Source organism: Nicotiana tabacum, chromosome 10 (assembly GCF_000715075.1).
Source record: "Nicotiana tabacum cultivar K326 chromosome 10, ASM71507v2, whole genome shotgun sequence".
NCBI classification, from domain to species: domain Eukaryota; kingdom Viridiplantae; phylum Streptophyta; class Magnoliopsida; order Solanales; family Solanaceae; genus Nicotiana; species Nicotiana tabacum.
In genome coordinates this window covers 128,462,717-128,490,139 of record NC_134089.1, presented here as the reverse complement: position 1 = coordinate 128,490,139, position 27,423 = coordinate 128,462,717, and the positions used below count along the sequence as shown (strand labels likewise).

Genomic DNA, 27,423 nt, shown 5'->3' with positions numbered 1-27,423 from the left:
TTGATTAAATATTCCTTTAGTCTACAATGACTAGTGAAACAATCGATTACACAGGCGAAATAATCTGCTCAAACATGCCTCAGTTCAATCTTTGCAATCAAATACACCCTATCCTAGAGATTCATAAGAAGCTATACTACAATCATACACTAACCTAAGACAAATATAGAAACAAGGATAAAGAATGCTATGAATCACTCAAGGAGGGGGGGGGGGGGGGCTGCAGCTCAAATCCTGACGTGAGCACCAGTAAACTAGAGCTCTCACGGCTAAGCAATTCATGTGGTTAATTCCTTGTACAGAAAAGGAGAAATTACCACGGCCACATGATAATTTGAACTCAAAAAGAACGAACATCATCCAACATAAGGTTGGTTCTTGTTTTAAGTAGAACAACACCCAACTTTCTTTACTGCTGAAACATCATCCTTATTTCCGACACTAATAGTCTGTCCCTTGGGCAATGCTGCCTGGTCATCCCCTGCTTCAAGAGCTTTCCTGCTCACGACACGGTATATTTGAGTGAGCACTTCTGTGAAGGCATTTTCCACATTCATGGACTCCAAAGCAGATGTTTCCATGAAAAAAGTACTCTCCATCTCAGCAAATGCTTTGGCATCCTCAGTGGAAACAGCCCGTAGGTGACGCAGATCTGCCTTATTCCCCACAAGCATTATGACAATGTTTGAGTCAGTATGATCTCTGAGCTCCTTCAACCACCTTTCCACATTCTCAAAAGTCACATGACGAGTCACGTCATAAACCAGCAATGCACCAACAGCTCCTCGATAGTAGGCACTCGTGATTGCACGATATCTTCAAGAAAGAGCATCAGTTGAGATTATGTTAATGATAAAATATATGAAGTCGCAAAATTTCCACACAGGAAAGTAAGATACTAAAACTGCACAACATAAAGAAGATCACATCACAACATATGGGTCTATTGGAGACAGTAGAAGTCCGGATCTAAGCCAATTAAAGCACAAAACCTATTTTTCAAGAAAATAGACCTTCATCTCGTATCAACTTAAGTTAAAAAGTAGACATCTATAGACATCAGATACTCAAAACAAACAAATGGATGAGAAATAAGGAGAGCAGTATCTCACCAGCATACCATGTCACATACAACTTCTTTTTTTTTGATAAGGTAATAACTTTTATTAAAAAAGGGCAGAAGAGCCCGTATACAAGAGGTATACCCAAAAAGTAGAAAGCCTTACAATAAGAGATGGTTTTCTACGAATGACACCCAATCTTCCGTAAAAATAGGAACATCATGGGTGCACCAAAAATACCGAGTACCATGTCACATACAACTTATAAATACCGAGTACCAAAAATTAAAGCATTCAGAATATTACTTGGATTACTCATAGATTAGCTATGGCACAAATTATTAATATTGTTTAGTGCACATTCTCAATACAAACCAGACAGAAAAACAAACACAAGGGAGTAGGTCTTCATAACATACACATCACAGCTCATATAGCAGAGCCACAGAAAAAAAAAGACACTCTAGGCTTGAGAAGGTAAAACAATAACTAGGAGAAATAGACATAAGGAGACAATCTCCTAATATATCAAAATCATTCATTGTCAGCCTAGTGAATCAAATTTAAGAAAGCCTAATGCATCAAAATTTAGAAAGCAAATTTTTATATTTAGATTCAAAAGAATACCTCTCTGCCTTCACAAGGTAGGGCTAAGGTTTGCGTACACACTACCTCTCCAGACCCCACACTTTGGGAATACACTGGGTATGTTGTTGTTGTTGTAGATTCAAAAGAATCAGACTGGCCCCTCCTTGGAGTAGGATAGATATTACACTTCAACCCTTGCCGCCTCAATCAGTCTTTAGTTTGAAGAAAGCAACATGAAAACCTCAAAACTCTACATTTCCTAGAGTATGTAAGGACCTAGAAGCTAAAATCAAGTGCAGAGATGAGCAAGGAACCTCAGATGATTCCAATTTGCATCCGCACCACCAGAGCACACGCAACCGTATCAGAAAGGTGATAATACCTTTCCAAAGTCAAGTCATTTTTTATCCCCCACCTTAAGAGCATCAACAGTATTATCACTTACTCTCCACATGGCTCAAACCTCCAATCTACCAGCTGCTGGTGGAGGTGCTCTCATACCAAGCAAGTCTCACTCATCAGAATCCTTCATTATCAGTTTAAGCCTCTATAAATTCTGTTTCAGCTAACAAGAAGCTACTTATCGTAGGGGTGTGCATTCGATTTATCGATTTAATTTTGACCCTTATCGATAATTACTTATCGATTATCGATTTGTACATATGCTTATCGTTATAGTTTCAATAAGGTTTCGATTTTTTCGATTTCGATTTATCGATTTTGGGGCTTATCGATTCGGCTATCGATTACACCAATAAGAAAATTTGCGGGATTCCACGGAAAGTATATCGCTATAAACACGCCTAACTAATATGGACAAAAAGAAGCTAAAATAAGACGAACACCGTTTATAACATAAAAATTGTGTCAACAAGCACATGCAACGAAACTAAAGTAAAGGATCAAATGTATGCCACCAACACTCCAACGGTATAAAAAAAAATACATCATCACAGCTAATTCTGTTTTCCATTAATTTGAACTTCATTCCCTTGAGTTTTAAATATGATCATTCCTTAAATGTGGTTGAGGATATGATTAGGGACTTAGGGTAAAGGAAGGGTATTATAGAATAAGGGTAAAAAAAAAATTGTTTTTTTAGTATATCTTATCGGTTTATCGATAAACCGATAACCGAAGAGGACAAAATCGAAATCGATAACTCGATAAGGAAAATTTCGAAATCGAAATCGATAAACCGATATCGATAAATCGATAACAAATAATCAATTCGATTTATCGATAAACCGATTCGAATGCACACCCCTAACTTATCCTCAGTACAGAATGTAGTTACCAAAGGCTGAGTAAAGAGTCTACCCAAAATCAACCACACTGATAACCTCTGTATCTATAATTAAGGATTTGAAAAAGCAATCACACTAAATTCGCACCTCCAAAGGCCTAGCAGGCGCAGTAGTAATCTGCATCAACTAACTAAAAACTGGATCTGCCTTCGTCATAACTTTAAACATATTAAATTATTTGCTCATTTACGATCTTACACTTGCACTTCAAGCAAATCTCGGATCTAACTTCGCACAAAAAAAATGACAATAATAAGGTCGTAACTTTGAAATGCATAGTAGTATATCATCAACATACCAGATCTCAAAAGTTCCTCCACACACACTACTGAAAATGTCAATCAAACGAGAAACTTTTTGAAATGAGTAGGAAAAAGAAAAAGCAGATACCTTTCCTGGCCGGCGGTGTCCCAAATCTGAGCCTTAACGACCTTATCTTCGACGCGAATGCTGCGAGTTGCGAACTCAACGCCGATGGTGGACTTTGACTCCAGGCTGAACTCATTACGACTGAATCTGGACAAAAGGTTCGATTTACCAACACCGGAATCACCGATTAGAACCACCTTGAACAAGTAATCGTAGTCGTCGTCCGCTCTGTATGCCCCCATTTTAAGGATTGTGGGGACAGAGTAGGATAAATTTGAAGGAAAGATACAGAGAGAGAGAGAGAGAGCTGAAGGGGACACCGGTTTAAGAAAAGAGGAGCGGGAGATCTATTCAAAGTATTAGTAGCACTATCCAAACATTTTAAAGTTTACTTTTCTCAACTAATAAACCCTCCTTAAGTCTCTCACTTTGATACTCCATTTGTTTCTCAACACTTCGCAACTTCAATCCTCTTAGAAAAAATATACTCCAAATTTCCTTTTTTATATTTTATCATAGACAATAGTCACGACATTATCCGACCAAAATTTGTTTTGGCTTTGTCATTTGACATGTGAGTTAAGATAATTTGTTAAAGTTAATATCTCTGTGATAATTGAATTCTCGGGTAGTAAAAAAGCAAACTTGTTTTACGTGTTGGATAGAGCTAAAGTAGGTTCCCACTAAACGAAACTCGGTTAATAAATATAGTCTATTGAAACTGGGATATTTACTGACATCGATTGCCACTGCCGAGTAATTAAAACTACCACCCCCTCCGCCCCCCCCCCCCCCCCAAAAAAAAAAAAACATAGAAATGGTTCGGTAGCATTGAAGAAACTTATGTTGATCATTTTAGTTCAAGAAAAATAGCTCATTGCTGCATTTTATACTAGTTTTTCTTGAATAGTTTGTTTCACGAGGGTGGCTTTGGAAAAGGAGAAAGAAAGAAGAACGAAAAGAGTTGGTAAAAATGAATGGGAAATTACCAGCTATGTCCATTTATAGGTAGCTCGTTACAAAAATTGGTCAATTTATAAAATATTACTACTATTAACCAATTAGCTATTTGTAGAAAAAAAAAATCAAATTTTTGCTTTGTTTTAAGTGGGTGTTATTAGAATAGATTGGGCACAACTTAAGGAGCTTGAATCTCAATTTTGGGATGATTTGGTGAAGTTTTGAGGTTGTTTGAATTGAAAATTCGGTAAAAACTGAACATGAAAAAAATGATGTGTGTATCATTTGTGTTCACATATGTATCATATATTTATCTATTATGTATCACATGTATATCCATGTATACCCGTGTGTGAGATACATGCGTGATGCATGTGTCGTAGAAGACTTTTTTTAGCTCAATTTAATTACGAATTTTGATATAAAACCAGTCCAAATCACCTCCAATCTTCCTTAAATTTTGTATATTGACTTATTATATATTTTCAATGAATTTCAACTATACCCATTGAAAAAGTTCCTTTTTTGTTTAGATTTTTGGAATATTGTATATTTTTTTTGTATTTCATCACCTTATTGCTACCTCATCCATAAAATTTCATTTCCGTCTTGTATCTAGTGTTGCTAATCACGCTTAAAATATGGAAGGTGATTTTTGCATGTGATTCTTTGAGAGAAGGAACCCTATTATTTGGTTTTTCAATTTTTGTTGGCTAAGTCTATGATTAATGGCTAGAGGTTGGTAAGGAAATTTATTTGGTACATTTGTGTAAGTTTCCCAAAATGAAAAGTAGCCCCTCTGGGATATAAGGGTGGAAACAGAAACAGTCAAATGGGATAGGAACATAATAACGACAAAACAGAAAGCGAACCCCGTGTAGGAAACAAGGCAAAGAAAGAGGACTGGAAATTTGATCTCCCTCGCTGTATAACTAGTCTATAACCAGGAGTTGCATTAAGTAATGTTCACAATTGCAAATGAAATGGTTTGCAGCTTGCATTTGTATTAGAGAAGGCATAAACAAAAGTAAAAATTGTATGAACAGTTAATGCAAAAGATGATACCGCATAATATTCACTAAATCAACAGATGGCACCACTAAATATGAAACGAAACTTTAGAGGGTATCACAAAAAAGTAAAACGTTAATTCAAGTGAATTGGTTGAACGATGAGAAGGGGAAGAGTCAAAGTTCGACAAAATTTTATTGCGTTCGAGCATTTATTTTCAGTAACTCTGCCTTTAATCAGCTGTTACAGCGAAATACATTTCCTGGTATCCAGTGTTTGAAAAAGAATATTGTATGATACATTTTTTCTTTTCTATCTATATAAGCGTAAAAATCTATAAATGAGAAACACCTAAGTAGAGGTGAAAATAATTAAGCTTCACGTATACAAACGGTGGCACAAGCTTTGACAGGTATCGAGGAAAAGTAAAGAAAAAGGCTTCAATCCTTGGGTCTCTTGCTCATTTGCTTTCTTTTGTTCACTTCCAGGTATCTCTTTCTTAGCCTAATGGCTTTTGGCGTAACCTGCATCAATAAATTTTACAAGAAATGCGTCATTAGCATAGGTTTATTTCCTTAGCTACAGCACTGCACGGGTCGATACGTAGTATCCATCGTTTACGGCTAGGACTACTGGGTATCTAATCCCATTCGCTCCCCTAGTTTTCGTCTCAGTGACACTGCTTAATATTATGTAATGCCAAATCAGTTTTATTTTCATTGTGCAAGTCAGTAAAGCTTTATTGACCAAGCAACCCATGATTCAGGATAAGTACTACTATAGAAAGAGTTACCTGTAACGGCAAGTCATTTTATCATGTTTGAGAAGTTAAAATAGCAAACATACCTCAATAAGCTCATCCGAAGCAACGTATCCTATGGCTTCTTCAAGACTCATCTGCAACAAAATCAACGATATAATCAATACAATCCATAGGAGCAAAACATAACACCATCAAATCCTTTAGCTAAGACATTCTCGAAGATGGACAATCCAGTGAAGACTGAAACTTATCACAGTTGGAGAGAACTTATACAGGGGATCATTCCACATAGCTACTAAACTATATTTCCTGACATCCTTTAGAAGGGACCCTCATTGTGGACATTCTTTAACCACTTCTCATAAGGAAATATGATTAAGAGTGCCATACCCAAGATGTCAACAGCAAAAAGTTTTGTAACTGGATAAAGTAAAACGCAAAATGAGATATTTCTCGCCCCCAAAAAAAAGTGAACGCAAAATGAGATACTTACAAGGCGGGGAGGAGTTAACCTCACATTCTCATCCTTGCAAGCAGCCCTTACATTTGTGAGTTCTTTTGTCCTAACTGGGTTGACCTGTTTCATGCAATCACCCAAGAGTCACAAATGCACATGACAAATACACTAAGATAAGAAACAACAGCTCCTTACATCAAGATCGGTATCTCGAGAATGCTCTCCAATAATCATGCCATCGTATGTCTGCATATTATCCAAGACAAAGATCAGAATATTTTTATATTGTTCATAAGAGCATGTCCGTTTTGCTTTCTTCGTTTACTTCGACATTTCAGTTTTTACAAGTCTTCACGTTACAAGGACTCTGGTACTATAGTCTATTATACATTCCACACTCAAAACATCTCCCCCTCTTTTTGTGAATAAGTAATCAAAACTTGAATGACAACATCTCAGAGCCATCAGCCCCAGGTAATATATGTGTGTGTGTGTGTGTGTGAGAGAGAGAGAGAGTGTGTGTGTTCCCAAAAGGAACCAAGTGTAAGGAAAGAAACTAAGAGAAAAAGTTAGCAAACAGTTCAGTTGAACCACCTCCATCCCAGGAGCCACAAAGAGAATTCCACGAGCTTCTAAATTCATAAGAGCATGAGCAGTGATTAACCCGCGGCCCATTGATACCTGTTAAACCAATAGAATGAGGCACAATAATCCACAAATGGAAAGAGGATATTATATCGAAATACAATTGGTGTATACAGATTTGCAGACATTCAAATCTGAAGCTAAACTGCCTCAAAGTGTAAGAGGGAAGCTGAATTAGATGTACTCATAACAAATATGCTAAAGACAATTGGCAATAGAATAAGGGCCAACAAATTCTGGGTTCAACGAGGATGCTTTGCAAAGATTTTCAATGTTACATGTGATTGAACTGTCATCCATGAAAATACAATGAGAAAAACTAGAGAAAAAATGTTTTATTTATTCAGACCTAGCATCCTTAAGCAGGTAAGTATGTAAATGCATCTTAAGTTGGTACTATGAAGCATGAACCATGAAAGTCACAAGTTGTAAAAGGACAATATACAGAAAAACTCTGAAATGTCTGGCCAAGTGACATGCATTCACGCATCACTACATAGTAACAATGTTATAAAGTGAAAATTGGCTGAACAAACTTAAGATGTATAGAATGGGAAATGAAAAAGACATCCCTGGCAGAACAGAGGGACATACCCCACCATTTATACTTCACAAAGATGAAACACAAAGCAACATTAAACAGGACAAGGGGACCGAAGAAAAGATCTCAAACAGTCTTTGCAGGGTAACAAGGATGCTTACTAGTACTCCTTTCCTGACATTTCCAAGAGGACCACGATATTTTTCATAAGCTGCACCAAGATGAAAAATGCTAAGTTCAATGAAAAGTTCGTTTAACCATATGTGAGGAATTCAACAAGCATGTGTTATTAGTCAAGTAAGCAAAGAAGGAACAAAGCTAACGAATAACTCCAACAGAACCAGAACCTTGGCAATTGCTAAATGAAAGTTTGCTCTATACACATGTATTTGAGAGTTGATCGTGATTATTCAAAGATACATCCTCACTTGCATCTATTCATAGCAGAAAAAGAGGGCAAAAGCTCATTTTGAAGTGCCATTCAGAAATCAGCAAGTCAAGGACAAGCTTTTCCTTATTCTTGACTGTCAATTAAAATTGAGAATCCAAAAGTTCTGAAGAACTTCTCAAATCTGAAAATATAATTAACACTATATTCCTTGTCAAAGAAAAAACTCGCCCATGAAGAACTTCAGCCCCCAAAAGCTCAGAAGATCAAAAATAAGAAAGAAAAGAACGGAATGGTTTGCCCGATGTGGATCCGAGGAAAGAACAAGGATATAAAGAGGACCACATTTGCAACACACGTGTACATTCTGAGACCTTGCAACACCAGATTAGAATGTGTTACTACAGACAATTTGAGCTGATATACTCAGATCCACATATTGCTAATGCTAGCACACAGTTACATTTTTTCAGTCTACTATTAAATTGTATTAAAATAGGAGAGAGGACATAATTGCAGAAATACGCAGAAAGATCCTATTGTAATGTGCAGCAGGAAATTGGAGAAATGGACAGATTAAATTTTAAGGATAAAAAGTAAGGATTAGTGAAAAGTATACTTAGAAATGCCCGGTGCATAAATCCAGCGCCACGGGTGTCACTGCTGAACACACTTCTATAGCCAACTAGCCCTCTGCAATAGGTCAGGGAATGTTAAAAATTAGACAAACTAAACAATGGAATCAATCAGACAAGCTTGATGAATATGCAGTATATGGAGAGTGTCTGAATACAGAAAAGCAAACATGAAACTGAAATCCACAAATTTGTTGGTTACCTTAGATAAAATCTTTGAAAAAAATGCATTGATTAATCATTTCAGTAAACTGACATTTACCTTTATTATTCCAGTAACCAAATTATCCAATAACTTTTAATTTCACATTCTTTCAGGGTTATGGGCTACACTAGAAAGACAAAGACCATATAAAAGGAACATTCTTTTGGCAAGCCAAAATCCATTTTGAGCTATTGCAATGTTGGAACAAAGAGGGTGGACATCATTTCCCAAGCCATTTGGGTGGACTGCTTGGCTTGACAGAAATAGCAGAATTATTGAAGGCAACAGGAGAAACATACATAGCCTTAAACAAAGATGTATTTGTTTGCTAGCTTTTTGGTGCAACCTGCTTATTGTGCATGATGAAGTTGGATTTCTGGATACAATAGAGGAACTGCACTTTTAGTAATTATGTCTTTTAGCACTGGCTTAGTGCAACAACAAGAAGAATAACAAAAAAGAAAGAAAAAAAAATAGTGTATTCCCACAAGTGGGGTCTGGGGTGGGGAGGGTAGTGTATACGCAGCCTTACCCCTACCTTGAGAAGGTAGAGAGAGTGTTTCTGATAGACCCTCGGCTAAAGGAAAGATAGAAAGAAGCAATAACACCAGCAAGATAGTAAAAAAGCGAAGGAAACATCAGCCAGGTATTAAGAAAACCGATGCAAAAGAACACAATAATAATAGGAACCGAAGAATAAGAAAATACAATGCTAACACTATTACTACTGTTAAGGACAAGGAAAAGCTCGACTAACTACTAACTACTAACCTTCTATCCTAATTCTCGACCTCCACCCTCTCCTATCAAGGGTCCACCGGCTTAGTGCAAGTATTTATAAAATCTTTGATTACTTATCAAAAAAAGGAGGATGGAGAACAAAAATATGCTCAGATAACTAACCTTCTAGTATATACTAAAAGAGAAATCTTTATTGACATTAATAAATTTGATTATTCCGAATGAACCTTGTGTCGAAAGATATATATATATATATATATATATATATATATATATATAATATATATATATATATAGATACAGTAATAAAACCTGCAAAGAAGAAGTGAAAAGAAATACCTTGAAGGACATGTAAGACACATTCTAGTCCTTCCCGTGTTGCCAGGAACAGGGCCCATGTCAGTAACTTCACCCCGCCTGTGAGAAAGTGCTTCCATGACCAAACCTACATGCTCGTCATCAACCTGGAAATAGAAAACGTGGCCTAGAGATTTGGCATAAGTTCTAATTAAGTTAAAAATTTATCTTAGGCTTATGCATTTGACTTGTGCACCTCAATAGTCACTTCTTCAATTGGCTCAAGCTTCACGCCTTTCTCTACTTTGTACCTATGCATACAGACATTGCAAATGCAATATTAACAGCTTATCGCCTAGATTACTGGTGAATAATTGATATTAATAGCAGAGTGATCATTAGACAATTCAAGACATAAAAAGATACCGTCTTAAATGAAGCTATACATGTCTACCATATATATGCATGTGTATGTACTGGGATGTGCATGTCAACATGCTTGTATAGTTATGGAAAGCTTCAATCTACAGACCATGACAGGAAATAATTCCCCTGCTCTTTTTTTGCTAAATGCTCTATATGTTCCTGAAATATTTGAGTAATCATAACAATATTTACCAAGTCACCAAGTTTACAGTATAGAATTAAGAGTACACATGCATATCAAAGTGTAATTCCCTAGCAAACAAGCCTAGAACGATAACAAAGAAACTCACATGACTTTAGGTGGGGAGACAGAGAGCTCAAATCCTTCACGTCTCATGTTCTCAATTAAGATGCCTATTATGGACAAGAAAACAGAAAGAAGAGTTAGATTGTATGTAAAACTCTAGAGGAAAATATTTCAGGTGGCATGCTTGATCCGGTTTAATTATTGTCCCTTAAGCATATCGGAGGAGATAAACATTAATATTGTCAGAAATTGTTACACCTAAACAGCTCACCTAATTGGAGTTCACCTCTACCCTGCACTTCATATGATTCTGATGTACTGGGGAGAACATTTATGGCGAGATTTGTTTCTGCTTCAGCTAGCAGCCGGTCACCAATTTTCCCTCCAGTCAACTATAAAAAGTGCAAAAAGCATTTTAGATGACATCAAAACAGACAGAAGCAGCAGCAGTTTTAGCAAATCCTACTTCCCAGGCAGTTTTCACAAACAAAAATCAAAGATACCTAATGGAATTCTAGAAAGCCAAAACTGAAAATTTTGTCCGCATTCAATAAATTTATGGACACTGATTCCAAAATGCTCTATCTCAAAATGGTAAGTCATTTATGGGAATAAAATTCTTATTGGTTACAAGGAGCAATATATAGGTTCAGTATTTCTCACCCAAATATCAAATAAAAAAAGTCAATTGAGACATTAAGCCCCACCAATTGCTCTGCATATAAAAGCATTACAAACTGCCAAATTTTTGCAACTTAACAGCAAAGAGAAGCAAAGAAAACCATCCACCCTTAACATCTTCACTTCTGCCCCAACTGAATGTTCTTATTTCCAGAAAGGTTTATAAGGCTGTATAGTACAATAACCCTTCAGAACAATAATTACAGACATTCTCTGTTTTTACTATCACATAGAGTTTTTATTAGAGAATGTAAGGAAGAAACAATATCAACTTCATTTTTAACTGGTAAATAGGAAAGGGAACAGAACTAGCATAGAAATGAAGAATGCATTTTTATTCTGTAACTAATGAGTTAATTTATTTCAGACCATCATGCTCCTTTCCTTCTCGTTTTGAAGAAACTTTTAAGGTTAATTAGAGATAGTGGTCCAAGAAAAACTTGACAATATTATAAAATTTAACATAAAGGAAAAAGATAATTGCAGAGGAGATTTTGTTATAATCAAGCACAAAATTACCGTCCAAGACCATCTAAGGAGACTATAACCCATTCCCTCAACAAATGTGGGAGTTAACACTCCCCCATACCTAGGACTGAACAGCTAGAACTTGGATAACATAACACGGGAGCCCAAAATTGTGGAACACAATAATAGGGACCGATGTGCCTGGCTCTGATTACCATGGGAAGAAATGGACCTTGGACAAACTCTAACACTAAACGAAGCTCATGAGGGGAGGATTCCCCAATAACATACAAGGAGACTACAACTCATGCCCTCAAGAAATGTGGAACCTAAACACTAGAATTTGATCATCTTCGTTAGGTTAAAGGAGACCGCACCTCCTGAACCTAGCTCACAACTACAACTCATCAACCTCAGTCACAATCAAAAGTAAAGATAAAACATAAAACAGAAGTACAACAACAACAAGAACAGACCCAGTCTAATCCCACAAGTGGGGTCTGGGGAGGGTAGTGCATAGGTAGACCTTACACCTACCTGGTAAGGTAGAGAGGCTTTTTCCCATAGGCCCTCGGCAAAACATAAAACATAAGTGAAATAAAAAAATGGATTCTATTAGGATCAAATAGACAAAGGCCATAAATGATTAAACACAAAAGTAGTGGATGAGATGGGTATCTCTTGTAAAGACATTCTCCAAGTATTTTTGATAATCACATTCTCGGAGTATTAAAAGCAGATGCAACTAGACGTACACATAGATCACACAAATAGGAAATGAGCGGAACAAAATTACATACTTACATGAATACCATCAGAACCAGCCAAGGGAGAATCATTGACACCAAAAGTCATGGAGATGGTAGGGGGATCAAGCACAACAGTAGGTAATGCTGTCATAACCTATCAAATTTGAGAGGTTAAACTCAAAAAGAGTTCAGGATCAGTAACATGTTACACCGATCAAGAACCACATACCGCGCGGACAATAACAAGGAAACACATCAGAAAAATATAGTTAAACAAGTCACAAGTACTAAAATGTATCAACTAACAAAGCATAAAAAAGACTAGTCGAAATATAAAGGAAAAGGACGCAAAACAGCAGTAACATAATGAATTAGATATCAACTATTGCTTGGTTTGAATCAACTGACTAGAATGTACATTGAATTACACACCTTATCACTAGTAGCTTGTTATAGCCGATCCCACTTGTTTGGGACTGAGGCATAGTAGTTGTTTGTGATCACTAGTAGCTTGTTAGACTTCGACAATCATCTATGTTGGATATCTCAATACTTTGATTTTAGTTTTAAAGATGTACAACTTAAGATTATAAAAGGAGATACCTCCAATTATTGAATTACACACCTTACCACTAGTAGCTTGTTATAGCCGTTCGCACTTGTTTGGGACTGAGGCAGAGTAGTTGTTTGTGATCACTAGTAGCTTGTTAGACTTCGACCATCATCTATGTTGGATATCTCAATACTTTGATTTTAGTTTTAAAGATGTACAACCTAAGATTATAAAAGGAGATACCTCCCATTTAATAATTCTTACTCCCTCCATCCCAATTTATGTGGCAATGTTTGATTGTGCATGTAATTTAAGTAAGAAAGAAAAACTTTTGAAACTTGTGATCTAAAACAAGCCATAAACATTCGTGTGGCTATTGATTATCACATTCAGGGTAAATTGGGAAATTTTAAGCTAATCATGTTTAAATATAGAAAAGTGACATTCTTTTTGGGACAAATTAAATAGGAAGGTGTGCCACATAAAACAATTAAAATTTCATTGGATCGCAAAGTGATAACAAATCCACATACCTCCACATTTGCAACTGTGTGCCCAATTGTCGGACTTGACAACCCTGCCATCGATACTATGTCACCTGCACCAGCACTATCAACTGGATCTGCTCTCATACCCTTCTTTTTCATCAGCTTTACAATCTGTAAAGCCGCACGTTTGACCATCAAACATGGAAAGAACACAAAGTGAACATTAGCTGACAATATCAAGGCATGGCACTAGTTCAGGCTGCCTATTCCAACAATATAGGTAAATAAATAAATAAATAAATAAATAGTAGGATAATATAATCCTAATCGTTCAAGCTTGAAATAAGTTGTCCGGATACTTAGCTTAGTAAACCATAAAATGAAATACCTTAATCCAGCTTTCCTCTAAAAATTTGACTCATAATAAAGTTGCCATCGACATTACAATCAACACTCTAACAATAGATTCTTCAAGTTATTTATCTCCTACGTTAATTAAAGTATCAAAAAACAATACCATAATATCCCATGATAAAACAACACCTAATTCTCTATTACATGGTTTTGACTATTTGACACCAAAAAGTTACCAAATTTGGATTTCAGTTTAGGTTGACTAACTCAAACTTTGACCAAACTTGGAACTTTGAAAATTAATTTAATGGTTCCACATACAGTAATTTATTAGATTTTTCAAATATTACTCTAGCATCTTAAAACATATTAAAATAATAATAAAATTTGAACAGATAAAAGATTTTCCGTTAATTTTTAAGACAACAAACCTTTCCTTCTTCAAGTTTTACAGTTCCATCTTCTGTCTTCTTAAGCCCATGTACTCTATCACCCACACGAACAACTCCATAAGATACACGGCCCGTCAAAACACGACCAAGGTAAGGATCTTTCTCCATCATAGAAACCTGAAAGCAACTGTTAAGCATCTTCTCAATGCTCATAAAACATAGAACTGCAAAGATTCTGAAATGATTCAGAATTAAAAATCATCAAAAGAATGTGACCTGGAAAAGAGATATCAACCAGGTGCTTCAATGGTTCGGTACATCTAATTAGGAACCCCAACCTAAATGTTTGCGCCCAATGAGTCACATAAAAGATGGAGAACTTATTTCTTAAGTTGAGATCACCTTTCAAAGAAGATAGTACTATAAATCTACACTATAACAAGCTTTAAAACTACCTCATCTGTTGTACTTAATTAACGGAATGGTCGGAGGAATCTTGGCTCTTCTTGTATAAATCCTAAATCTTGAGCCCCTTAAAACCTGAACCCCCCCCCCCCCCCAACACACACACACACACACAACAACAACAACCTTTTTCTTTCTATTTGGATTGCTTTCTCACCTATTGTTAAATCCTTGCTTTCCAGGCTATATACCAGCCTGACTGAATTGTTCCTAAGCTCGGCTTCTTTGATTGATTGTTTAAACAACTCATTTCCCACATACAAAGCTCTCTTTCCCAATTCATCTTGCAGCATTATATCCATCATAGATACATCTAGCTTAGCTCTGTATAACAAAACAGCCCAAACTATTTAATCTGTTCGCATACACTGGTCTCCAAGATTTCTTTGACTCTAACAGTGAGTATCCAATTCTTTTTGAATTTATAAGCTCATAGTCATATGATCATGTGTTCGCTTCTCTCTTCCATCTCTGTTGCTAACTCATCAAATGAATATTCTATTTGGCATTACTTCAATCGTCCTACAAAATAATGCTCTCAGAACAAACACTCTTCTGCACTTTCTCATCGATAATACATCCAAATATGAAGGAATTCAGTGTACAATCTCGTTGGGAAAAAAGAAGATGGATGAATTTCTTACTCCTGGGCCATGGCTAAAAGCAATTTGAAAAAATGAAGATATCATAACCAAGTGCAGGAAGTTGTACAAGAGCTAAATGTATGTAAGCTTTAATATATGAGACCCATTACCAGCTTTTGCACTTGCTACGCTTTAAATTTTGCAAAGTGGCATATGCAGCTATTCATCTAAATCATTTATTTCATGCAAATGTAGATTCATAAACTAAGTTATCCAAATGTGATACTAACCAACATCTGGAAAGGGGCATCTACGCTAGCACTTGGAGGAGGAACATGCCCAATAATTGCATCAAGCAAGTGTGACATATCCTTCACATCATTAGGACATTTTGTATATGTGGAAGATGCCCATCCTTCTTTCGCCGAGGCATAAAGAACAGGAAAATCTAATTGTTCCTCTGAAACAAAAGAATACAAGCTTGATCAGAAAATAGTTGGAGGTTAAATTCAAAATCCATCACATAGAAGATATAGAGTTTGCATGTGTGTGTGTGTGGAGAGAGAGAGAGAGAGAGTCCAAGCAAAAGACTGGAAAAAGGAACTTCGAATTTTTATAAAGACGATGTGTCTAGAACCTGAAGCACCAAGGTTTGCGAAAAGATCAAATACAAGGCTCTCGACTTCATTACATCTCTCTTCAGTCACTGCATATGTACAGTTGAACAGTTAAATATGAAACTACTAAACAAGCTTGTAATGACTGATAAGAAATTGAGAATCACCTTAGAAACCATTATACCTGCAGGTTTGTCTACTTTATTGAGAAGAAGAATAGGGCGTAAACCATATTTTAGGGCCTTGGCAAGAACGAATTTTGTTTGAGCAAGTGGACCTTCACCAGCATCAACAACTAGTACTGCTCCCTCAACCATCCCAACAACCCTCTCAACCTGTAAGTAAAAGAAAAGTACAGCTTATAATTGTCATGTAAACCTAGAAATATAAGGTGACACTCAGTATAAATTCAAAAAAAAACTTCCGTCAAAACAATAAAACACTGCATGACAAAGTCAAAGTTGATGGCATTTGACAGCAACCAACTTCACCAATTATCCACTTTCCATATTTTTTTAGATGAAGATGACATAAAAACAATAGAAAAGGTATTGCCAAGTCACTAGGGTAAAATGGACTATTGTTCTTATATTTCACTCCCATTCAATATCCAGTCTTATCAGCTTTTCTACGACATACCAAAATTCAAATAAAAGTTTACCACAAAGAAATTGCTTTTACAGCAATCTTACTTTAAAGGATGTAAGGAGAAGAAGACTAGAATAATAGCTTCAACTAGAGCCTGACGGACTTCCCAAAATCTTGAAATTATTGTGATTCTTTAACACTATACCAGCTGATCCATTTATTGATTCTAGACAATCCGACACTGGAGAACTTCTTACTTGAGAAAGAAATTACAGTGGTAATTCTATTTCAAAGCAGATCAATGTTTTCTACTCTATTTATCACTTTTCCCTCAAAATCCAAATAATTTTCAAAAATTTCAACACTTTCACGCTTTTTTATATGTAATGTTCAATTTATCTTAAACACTTTTTACACACTTTGATCCCAAGGTAATAGTCTAATTACCAATTCTTGTGGAGACTTCAACGTGATTTATATATCAGTGATTTTACATTATAAGGAAAATCACAAAATTTATAATAAAAAAAAAAATACTTACTTCACCACCAAAATCCGCATGTCCAGGAGTGTCCACCATGTTAAGCTCTTTGTCCTTCCACGAGATGGATGTAACCTTAAAGGTGTTAAAAAGCATATCAGAGCTCACCCAAATTTTGGTCCAAGTAATTCTATTAATGGAGATTCACTTGAAAGGACACCAGGAATGCTACCTAATCAAAACAATGTTTAAACTAACATGTTGACCCAATTTGTAGTCATAAAAATAAAAAATTAAATAAAAAGAATATGGCCCCCAAATAAGACAATCATAACCTCTTCTTCAGAAAGTAAAATCACATTTTTAAGTTAGACCCCTTGGTCTAAACTTCATTCCTCTCAAATTGATGACCTCAAATCATTCAGAACAAAACAAAATTCTCCTTCACCATGATTTGTCAACAACTGTTGAATCTTTTATAAATTTTAAACCCATATACTTTCTTTTGAAGAGAATAATCAATTGAACATCTCGCTTAAACTGAAAATAAATAAACTAACCTTGTAACTGAACCAAGTCATTTATTTTGAGCGTAGAAAATGTAGATAAAATACAATATTACCCAAGCACATCACACATTATCCTAAAATCTGTATTTGATTTGTTAATTAATGCCTATAAACTTTTCAGTATTAGATCAACAACAACATACCCAGTCTAATCCTACATAGTGGGGTCAGTATTAGATCGTCATCCAAAAATTCATCTCATCCAAAGAATGAACTTGGACAATGACTCCGCAAAGAAGAACACAAAATGAAATCTCCACGGAAATTTCCCATTCGGAGGGGAAAGGACCCAAAAAAAAAAGAATCATGCACTGATGCTGATGTGATCAGAAAGATTGCCTCCAAAATCCTAGCAGAAAGACTGAAAAGAGTGATTGGAAACCTTGTCTCAGGGCATCAAAATGCATTCATCAAAACAAGACAAATCACTGATGCTGCACTAATTGCTAATGAGGTTGGATAAGGTGGATCAAGTTTTGTGTAACAACTGTGAAGTATTCAGTTCTTGTCAATGGAGGTCCCCTCTCACCCTTTTTGTTCATTTTGGCAATGAAGGCCTCAGCAAAATGCTTGACAAAGCAAACCAAATACACTAGTTGGAGGGTTTCAAGGTGGAAAGTTTTGTTGGGAGCTCAATTAGTGTCTCTCATCTCTTGTATGCAGATGACACACTTATTTTCTGTGGAGCTGATAGGTCGCAAGTGCTCTATCTTAACTTCACACTCATAATTTTTGAAGCTATATCCGGCCTCCAATGAACAGATTGAAGAGCACTATTTACCCTGCAAACACAGTCCCAAATATGGAGGAGCTAGCAGAGCTAATGGGTTGCAATGTGGGATCTTTTCCCACAACATATTTGGGTCTACCACATGGAGCCAAAGTCAAGTCACCAGATATCTGGAATGGGATAGTAGAGAAATTTGAAAAAAGGCTTGAAACTTGGCAAATGCAATATCTTTCACTAGGGGGCAGAATAACACTCATTAACAGTGTCCTAGACTGCATACCAACATACTTCATGTCCCTATTTCCTATACCAACCAGGGTGCAGAAAAGGCTAGACAAAATTAGAAGAAACTTTCTGTGGGAAGGGAATAGTCAAAACAACAAATTTCATCTGGTGAAATGGCCAAGAGTGATTCTGCCAAAGGAGCATGGAGGATTGGGCATAAAAGACCTAGCATTGCACAACAAGAGCATGCTAATAAAGTGGCATTGGAGGTATAACATTGAGAACACTGGAATGTGGAAAGATGTGATCATGGCAAAGTATGGGGTGCAAAGTCAATGGTGCACCAAACAGAGCAGGTTACCACATGGAACTGGTCCCTGGAAGCATATCTCAAGCCTATGGAGTGAATTCCCGCTCAACTGTTCAATAAAGCTAGGGAATGGAGCACATGTGTCATTCTATCTCAAGCCTATGGAGTGAATTCCCGCTCAACTGTTCAATAAAGCTAGGGAATGGAGCACATGTGTCATTCTGGAAGGATGAGTGGTTAGGAAACCAGACTCTGAAAGAAGACTACCCAAATTTATATCTCATAGCTAACAATCAAAACTCCACATTGGGTCAAATATGGCACAACAACTCATGGGACCTACAAACAAGGAGAAACTTACAGGACTGGGAGCTAAATGACTATCTGGAGCTTCAATCTAAGCTAGCAGGGGTCACTATCAAACCTCAGGACAGAGACAAACTATTATGAGATGGCCAACATGATGGGATATTCACTGTCAAGAAAGGTTATGCACATTTGTGCTTGAACAAGGAGTTGATTGACAACTGGCCATGGAAACTCATCTGGAGAACTAAACTTCCACCTAAAGTAATTGGTTTCACTTGGATAACCTTATATGAAGCATGTCTCACTCAAGATAATCTAAGTTGAAGGAACATCTACATAGTGAATAGGTGCTACATGTGTCAGATGAAGCCAGAGAGTGTGAGGCATCTTTTTCTCCATTGTGCAGTTGTGGCAGATTTGTGGAGTATGTTTTTCTCAATTTTTGGACTAGCCTGGGTCATGCTTAATAGTATTAAAGAGGCCTACGAAAGCTGGTGCTCTTGGAGAGTTGGCAAATCCATCAAAAAAAACTTGGCTCTTGATCCCCGCTTCTATTTTCTGGTGTATATGGACTGAAATGAATAGCAGATGTTTTGATGGGATATCAACTCCAAACCATGCTCTTAAAGCTAAATGTTTATTGAACCTTTTTACTTGGCTTAATCAGGCACCTGTATCTAGTTGTGATCATTTTTTGGACTGTATCTGCTCCTTAGTTTTAACATAGGTTTATTTTTGTTTTTGTTTATGAGCAGACACACTCTATTTACTTGTACTCTCTTTTGCTATGCATCTTCTTGATGCTTTTAATGAAATTCTCTTACTTCATTAAAAAAAAAAAAGAATCATGCACTTTATTCCAGCTTCTAATTCTATATGCGCACCACATTTCTATTACTCCTTTTTTTTTCTTTTCATATGATGTTATTACCTTTGTAGTTTACCACAAAAACACTGACACCCTTCCTATTTAGCGAAACTACATTTTCTTTCTTCCAATTTTACCCTCTTCGAACTACTCAATCATACATTTAAAAGTGGTCTAACAACTTGTAAGTCCAAAATGCTTAACGATAAGACAAAAGAGGAGCAAGAATTTGCTATAAATTTGCCATGAAAAAGACAACCTAAAAATCATAAGAGGATACAATATTACTTCAAATTTTGATACCCATAAAAATGACAGTACTTTTAGCTGATGTGTCCAGGTCTTCCAAGACTTAAAGCGAGTGCACAGTCAACCGTCACATAAAGTGTACAAAAGGGGTATCATATCGGGGCATTCATAATACCTCTCAGTTTGAGGAAAAAGCAAAGCAGCAAAGCAATATACAGATTAAGTATGGGGACAAAGATAAGGGTGAAGAAAACCAACTATTAATTAGAACTTTCTAAAGACCAATATCATCCATATCTGGCTCAGAAGATATACCTTGGTGTAAGTTTCATCACTCTACTACCAACCACATGGTAGCAGCCGTAAGTCCGGCCTTTCTTTCATCATTGCCAAAGGAAGCAGTAGCTTGCATTTCACATAGTAACAAGTTCTAGATTTTTTATATCCTCCATCACCATATGTATTTTAAAAACAATATACATCTTAAATCAAAATCACAGGGAAGTTCCTAATCCACGGCTGTCAAGCTAAGGAATTATATTGGTGGTCATCACGAAACCTCTTAGTCTTAGAAGGAAAAAATCAAATCAATATAGAAATTAAGTACTAGTCAAAAGATTCGGAGGAAAAAAACAACTCATCAGCTAAAACTTTCTAAGATTAATATCATCCATATCTGGCTCAGCAAATATACCTAGCTGTAACTTTCATCTCTCTACTACCAACCACATGGTAGCAGCCGTAAGTCCGGCCTTTTTTTCATCATTGCCAGTGGAAGCAGTAATTCGGACTTCAGATAGTAACAACCTTACAATTCTGATATCCTACATCACCACATGTATTTGAAAACTAATATGCATCTAATGAAACTGGAAAAAAAACATGCATCTTCAAATCACAGAGCAACTCTGAACACCACGAACATTTAAGCCGAAAATCTGGTTGAATCAGGGTACAAGCTACTATAGTGAGAAGAGAGTCAAACTCATAAAGCATCTTCAAATGACAGAGGAATTCATGGTCTAATTACTGTGATAATTCCATCTGAAGGTTAGCAACAAGGGTTTTTATCTTAATTTAGCAAGTGTAAGGGACAATTGGGTGACTTGAACAAAACATAAAATATTGCTATCAATGAAGGGAAGACAGTGAATACTTAAGGAAAAGAACATAGGGAGCTCCATGGTAATACAAATTGAAAAAGGCACAGATAACTCTGAGAGCAAGCCTTTGTCGTTATTTGGGCGACAGTAAGTGGGCCTTTTCCTAAACCATATTTACATGCTTATGTGTCTTTATTCCACAAAATTTATTCCCTCCTAATCAATTCAACTGATATAAAAACATGGACCAAGTCAGCCCCAATTTAAAATTTATAGTTGAATCCAATTCCAGCAAAAAAGACCCTCCTTTTGAACTATCAAAACTGACGAAACGATCACATCCCCCCCCACACACACACACACACGAAAAAAAAACTCTCTAGCAACATTTCAAGTCCACTAGCAGATACATCTAATACGTATGGACATAATGTACATATAATACAACACACATATAGCTTAGTATAGGTAAGCAATACAAAATAAACCACTAAATTAACATTTTCTAATTTAATTTTTGACACGCACAAATGGAGAAATGGTCCAAATAAGGAAAAGAAATGACACGATTTGGATTTAGCCCATTAAAAGATTTGATTGATCTAACGCATTTCTTCTAGCATGAGAATCCTAGTGAGGCTTGCAGTAACTGTGATTAGCCCCAACAAACGCAAAGAGTTAATTATTCAAAAAGCATTTTTTTTGTCCATCCCAGATTTAAATGTAGTGATTACACCTTTTAACACATACACAAAGTAGCAAGGTTAGCGCGCGTGTGTATATATACAGAGTCCTATACCTTAGAAGCAATAGTGATGCCGCGCTCTCTTTCGAGGTCAATAGAGTCTAAGGCACGCTCGTGAGGTATATCGGCGCCACACTGGCGGAGGAGCCTATCCATGAGAGTAGTCTTGCCGTGATCGACGTGAGCTATAACCGCGACATTCCTGAGGCGGCCAGGATCCAGGGCACCGCCGGGGGCGGTGGCAGTGGCGGTGGAAAAAGCTCGAGCATAGGATGAGGATTTGATACGGGAATAGTGGGAAGAAGAGGAGAAGGAGGTTCTAGTAGTGGACCAGAGAGACCGAAGCAATGGACCGACCATTTCGAACTCGGATGAGAGAAATGGCTGCTTCTGCTCCTTGCTAGATCTGAGTCCTCTGTTTATAGGGGTTTAGGGTTTTAGGGAAAATTAGAAATAGTAAAAAAGTAATATCTTATTTTCTTTTTATAAATATGGTGTGTGCCTCAACTAAGGCTTGGACACATAAAAAAAATCACTAGTATTTTTTTGACTGCACTGAAACTTGAACTTGATTCTTATGTCGCTTCTTACATAATACTAGGGTGTCAATGGACATTTAAAAACCGACTAAATCGACCGAATCGTAATATATCGAATCGATTTTTAGGTTTTTTTTTAACAAAATCGTAAGTTTTTATATAAATTTATAATTGTACCGATAATTAGGGTATGTTTTTTATTTTATGAAAATAAATCGAAAAAATACCGAACCGTACGAATAAATTTACATGTGAAAAATATATCTATATATTAAGTTTAAAAATGATAAAACATTAAAAAATTTGTGGGTTTTGAAATTATGAAAATAATTACAAGCCAACAAATAATAAACGCAAAATCATAATTCTCAAACTTATTATGCTACTCCCATCGAAAATAAATTATTCCAACATATTCACTAGCAAGACACAATGCATTGTAGCGATTATGAATAGCAAACTATAATATATTGATTATATTTTCTTTCGTATGATTTAAATTTATCTTTTTGAATATTTAATCTTATATAGACTTTATTATTGAGTCTCAATCCCGGTTTGGTTAATATCTTTCCACTCGTGTGATTTATATTTTCTTTATATTAAAATGTTTAGTTTCTTTTATACTATTGTAGAGTAGTTGATGGATCTATACTCTAGCCATCTTTCATATTTTATTAATTCATCACCCTTTAAAATGTAAAAATGTCTAGAGAGTTTTGCTAAGTCATATAAAAGTATGTATGTTATTGCATTATACTTCTACTAGTGACTTTTATATGACATTTAAAAAAAATACCGAAAATTAGTCGAACCGTACCAATACCGAAGAGAAATCGATATAATTGGGACGGTTTCAAAAAGTCTAATTTTGGTTATACATAATGAATAACCGAAAATTGATATGGTACAAAATTTACAAAACAACCGGCCGAACCGAACCCTTGACATCCCTAGCTAATACCTTAGGGTGCTATAAAATAATTTTTGGAGAAAAATTTGAAAAGTATTTTTTGATTTAAATTTTTATTTTGTTTGACTGGTTCTTATTTGGTTTTAGAAATGAAAGTTATATATAAGGCTGGCAAACGGACCGGCCCCGGGCCTAAACGGGCTAAGTGGGCCGGTCCTATGTGGGCTCGGGTTTTGTGGGCCAGACTTAAACGGTCGCGGCCTTCGTGGGCTTTTGGAGGTAACCAAACCAGGACCGGACCATGAACTAATGGTTTCGGCCCAAGTGGGCCGGTCCCGGGCCTAAGTGGGCCTGGCCTATTTTTTTAAAAAGAATTTAATCTAAGGCAATTTCTTGTAAATTATATTATATAGTTGTGACTTAAAAAATTTTAATTCAAATTTAAAAGACAAAATATTGTAAAAAGATATTCAAAGGAATGCGTTATATTTTTTTATTATTATGACATTAACAAAACATGGCACAATCTTTCTTAGTCTCCCCCTCCCCCCAATGGAATGAGCACAACCAATGGTGGTACACCCAGCCCTATACCGCTATACTGTCGTGAAGATGTGCATTTTGTGTGCTAGACATGATTAAGCTTGAAATCAAAGAATCTTTGACAAGAAAAGGTGTGAAGAGTAACATGTGTTATTAGAAAACTAGCACCAAAACAATCACTATTATTTTTAGCCCCACCGTGGGCGCCAAACTGTTTACCTTAAAAATGGTAACTACAATTATATTTGATTTTGTGGTTCTAAAAATATGTGATCTACTTTAATACTAGTTGTAGGGCAATAGATGCTAAGTGTAAGTAAAGAATATTTGAAATGCAAACCAATTGGGTCACAATGTTGAGCCTCGAGCTGGCTGGAGCAGGGCCTCGAGGTTTAGATAGGGCTAATAACGATGAACAATTGATGAGGAATCAATGATAATGAGGGCATCAAAGATGGCTTTTTGTGTTAATAATGAGCAATAAATGAAGAACAATAAATGAACAATGAAAGAATGAGCAATAAATATATAGAGCAGTTGTTTAAGCAAAGAATGTTGTATTGTATTCAATATGTTGTGTAATAATCTGAATCCCCTTACAAGATGATAAGAGTCCCCTTTATATAGGAGGGGTGAATCCCAACACAATGTCTAATAAATGACAAAGAAATAATATCAATACAAGTGTATAACGGCTCAGTACGGATTTGTACTATTCTTACAGACTCTGTCAGTCCTCATCGTGTGCCCTCGGGGGTTTCCCGCCTTTCTATAATGATGGTCGTCGATTTGCATACTGCCTCGAGGTACACCATCGTGAATCTTCGACGTACCCTGCCGAGGCGAATGCTTCGGGGATGGACCATGGACTGTGCTTTGATCTCATCGAGGCCGGGCTTGAACTGCCACGGGAGCCTTAAAACAGTCTTCCCTAATTTTGACTATATATAGATAGTCCCTGCGTTTCTTAGAGTGAAACGATAAGAAATGATCTTGACCCCGATTTTCTCGAACCCCTCGTCATGACGTCATGCTCGTAAGCATTCGAAGTGACTGAAACATCCCATCGGTTCGTCTCCCTAGAAGCATTGAATATACCGCCAGTCCATTTTCCCAAAAGCATTGATTGCCCCGCCGATCCGTTTCCCCAAAAGCATTGATTGCACCGTCAGTTACATTTCTGTCTCTCTATAAATGGGGGATTGCTTGAACCAAGACTTCACTTAGTCCTTTTTCAACAGTCTTTAGCCCTTTCCCTTCTATACATCCTCCTCCAAACTCCTATTTATATGGTTCAAACCCGTGATCGTAAGTCCATACGGCATCAACTTTGTTAGTTATGCCATGGCTCTTTTTCAGAGATTTTCCCCACTGAATGATATTATACTGGATGTTGTTGTTGTTGTTGTTGTTAGCCCGAAATAATGAGAGAGGGGTCTCAAATTCTTCCCGTATCAAAAGATATGTGGATCATAAACCGCTGCTCATCTCTCTTAACTTCAATCTGGTGTGGTGCTTCACTCTTTTTTCTTTCCATGGAGCGAGGTGGCGCTATCTACTAACTTTAGCATCCCACACCGGTACAATGTCTCAAGAAGTGGCTTCACAATAGTAGTGCTGACGAGGCACATACTCGCCAAGTTTTTCACCAGGCCACAATTTTCCTCGCCTGTTAAAAGCTTTTGCTCTTTGACAGGCTATAGCCTTTTCTTCATCTATTGTTGCTTCGAAAGAGGTTCTCGAAGGCAGCGCTCTGAAGATCGAAATGGGGTCCCCGAGGAAACGGTTCTCGAAAATGTCGCTCCCAAGGATATACCCTCGAAAGTAGATTAGGCTTTTCAGCTGTTATTTTTTGCTTCGTTGTTTCTGTGTAAGGACCCCTCGTGGGCTTTTGTAATCGTCCTTCATTAATATAAGAGTTTCTTCATTTTGCCTTCGTTTGTGAAAAATCCAAGTGTATGACTTTATCGATCGGTCCGAATACTGGACCCGGTCATAATAAACCCTTAGGTTTATAATTGGTTAATATAACATTCCTTGGAGCTCCCTACTATTCCTTAGACTATGCCTGGATTGCTTCAGAAACCTAGTGGATTGCTTCAGAATATAGAGATTCCGACCTGGAAATGAGAGGTGCTTAATATGGACTTCATTATTGGATTGCCTCGCTCTTATCATAAGTTTGACTTCATCTGGGTGATAGTTGATCGACTTACAAAATGTGCCCATTTTCTGCCAGTTAAGACAACTTACACGGCTGAAGATTATGCGAAGTTGTATATCAAGGAGATTGCTAGGCTTCATGGTGTGCCAGTATCTATTATATCAGACCGAGGAGCTCAATTTACGGCTAACTTTTGGAGGTCTTTTCAGAAGGGTTTAGGCACACAAGTGAATCTCGGCATTGCATTCCATATGCAAACTGACAGATAGGCTGAACGTTCCATTCAGATACTTGAAGATATACTACGAGCATGTGTTCTGGATTTCAAAGGAAGTTGGGATGATCATCTACCACTCATAGAATTTGCCTACAATAATAGCTACCATTCTAGTATTAAAATGGCTCCGTACGAGGCACTGTACGAGAGAAGATGTAGATCACCGTGGGATGGTTTGAAGTCGGTGAAACAAAATTATATGGCCCATATTTGATTCACCAAGCCATTGAGAAGGTGAAAGTGATACAAGAACAACTAAGGATGGCGCAAAGCAGACAAAAGTCTTATTCTGATGTACAACGTCGTGATATGGAGTTTGAGGTTGATGATTGGGTTTTACTAAGGATCTCGCCGATGAAGGGTGTTATGCATTTTGGGAAGAAGGGTAAGCTGAGTCCGCGGTATATCGGTCCATATAAAATTCTTCGACGAATTGGACAGGTTGCTTATGAGTTAGAATTTTCCACCCGGTATTCCATATATCTATGTTGAGGAAATGTATTGGAGACCCTTCTCGAGTCGTCTCTATCAAAGATGTACAAGTTACAGAGGATCTATCATATGAAGAAGTGCCAGTGGTATATTAGATTGACAAGTCCGCAAGTTGAGAACAAAAGATGTAGCTTCTGTCAAAGTATTGTGAAGGAACAAGAATATGAAAGAAATGACATAGGAAGTAGAAGACAAGATAAGGTCTAAATACCCTTACCTGTTCCAGAATGAAGATAACGAGGATGTCAGGGGAACGAAGGACCCATTAGAAGGTGAAACAACTCTATGAGGTACGCAATAGCTTGAGAATACTCTTCCTTAATGCA

At 36.7% G+C, this 27,423-nt stretch overlaps 2 protein-coding genes and 2 non-coding genes across 4 annotated transcripts; all 4 read right to left on the bottom strand.

The window, feature by feature from the left end:
* Positions 1–227: 227 nt before the first annotated feature.
* On the bottom strand, positions 228–3,708 carry LOC107820003 (ras-related protein RABA1f). Its single transcript, XM_016646212.2, has 2 exons — positions 3,347–3,708; positions 228–816 (listed from the first exon to the last, which is right to left on the bottom strand). The coding sequence occupies exons 1-2, from the start codon at positions 3,565–3,567 to the stop codon at positions 384–386; spliced, it is 654 nt and encodes a 217-aa protein (XP_016501698.1). The 5' UTR covers positions 3,568–3,708; the 3' UTR covers positions 228–383.
* A 1,760-nt stretch (positions 3,709–5,468) lies between these two features.
* Positions 5,469–22,619, bottom strand: LOC107788877 (uncharacterized). The gene is made up of 19 exons (XM_016610610.2): positions 22,224–22,619; positions 17,122–17,196; positions 16,177–16,327; positions 16,013–16,081; positions 15,666–15,835; positions 14,366–14,503; positions 13,626–13,751; positions 12,595–12,693; positions 10,913–11,033; positions 10,685–10,748; positions 10,225–10,279; positions 10,011–10,135; positions 8,710–8,783; positions 7,864–7,913; positions 7,111–7,197; positions 6,712–6,762; positions 6,553–6,636; positions 6,143–6,193; positions 5,469–5,820 (listed from the first exon to the last, which is right to left on the bottom strand). Exons 1-19 carry the CDS (start codon positions 22,527–22,529, stop codon positions 5,737–5,739), a joined length of 1,980 nt encoding a protein of 659 aa, XP_016466096.2. The 5' UTR covers positions 22,530–22,619; the 3' UTR covers positions 5,469–5,736.
* On the bottom strand, positions 20,619–20,713 carry LOC142165650 (small nucleolar RNA snoR113). The gene has a single exon (XR_012696304.1). It is a non-coding gene; the product is annotated as a small nucleolar RNA snoR113 (small nucleolar RNA).
* LOC142165651 (small nucleolar RNA snoR113) lies at positions 20,998–21,092 on the bottom strand. The gene has a single exon (XR_012696305.1). It is a non-coding gene; the product is annotated as a small nucleolar RNA snoR113 (small nucleolar RNA).
* Positions 22,620–27,423: the final 4,804 nt, after the last annotated feature.

Coding starts and splice junctions, on each gene's coding strand:
- LOC107820003 (XM_016646212.2), bottom strand. CDS start 3,567: ATGGGGGCATACAGAGCGGACGACGACTACGATTACTTGTTCAAGGTG. Junction 817..3,346: donor GACACCGCCGGCCAGGAAAG/GTATCTGCTTTT, acceptor TCTTTCTTGAAG/ATATCGTGCAATCACGAGTG.
- LOC107788877 (XM_016610610.2), bottom strand. CDS start 22,529: ATGGTCGGTCCATTGCTTCGGTCTCTCTGGTCCACTACTAGAACCTCC. Junction 17,197..22,223: donor GCATCACTATTGCTTCTAAG/GTATAGGACTCT, acceptor AACACCTTTAAG/GTTACATCCATCTCGTGGAA. Junction 6,194..6,552: donor GGTTAACTCCTCCCCGCCTT/GTAAGTATCTCA, acceptor ATTTTGTTGCAG/ATGAGTCTTGAAGAAGCCAT.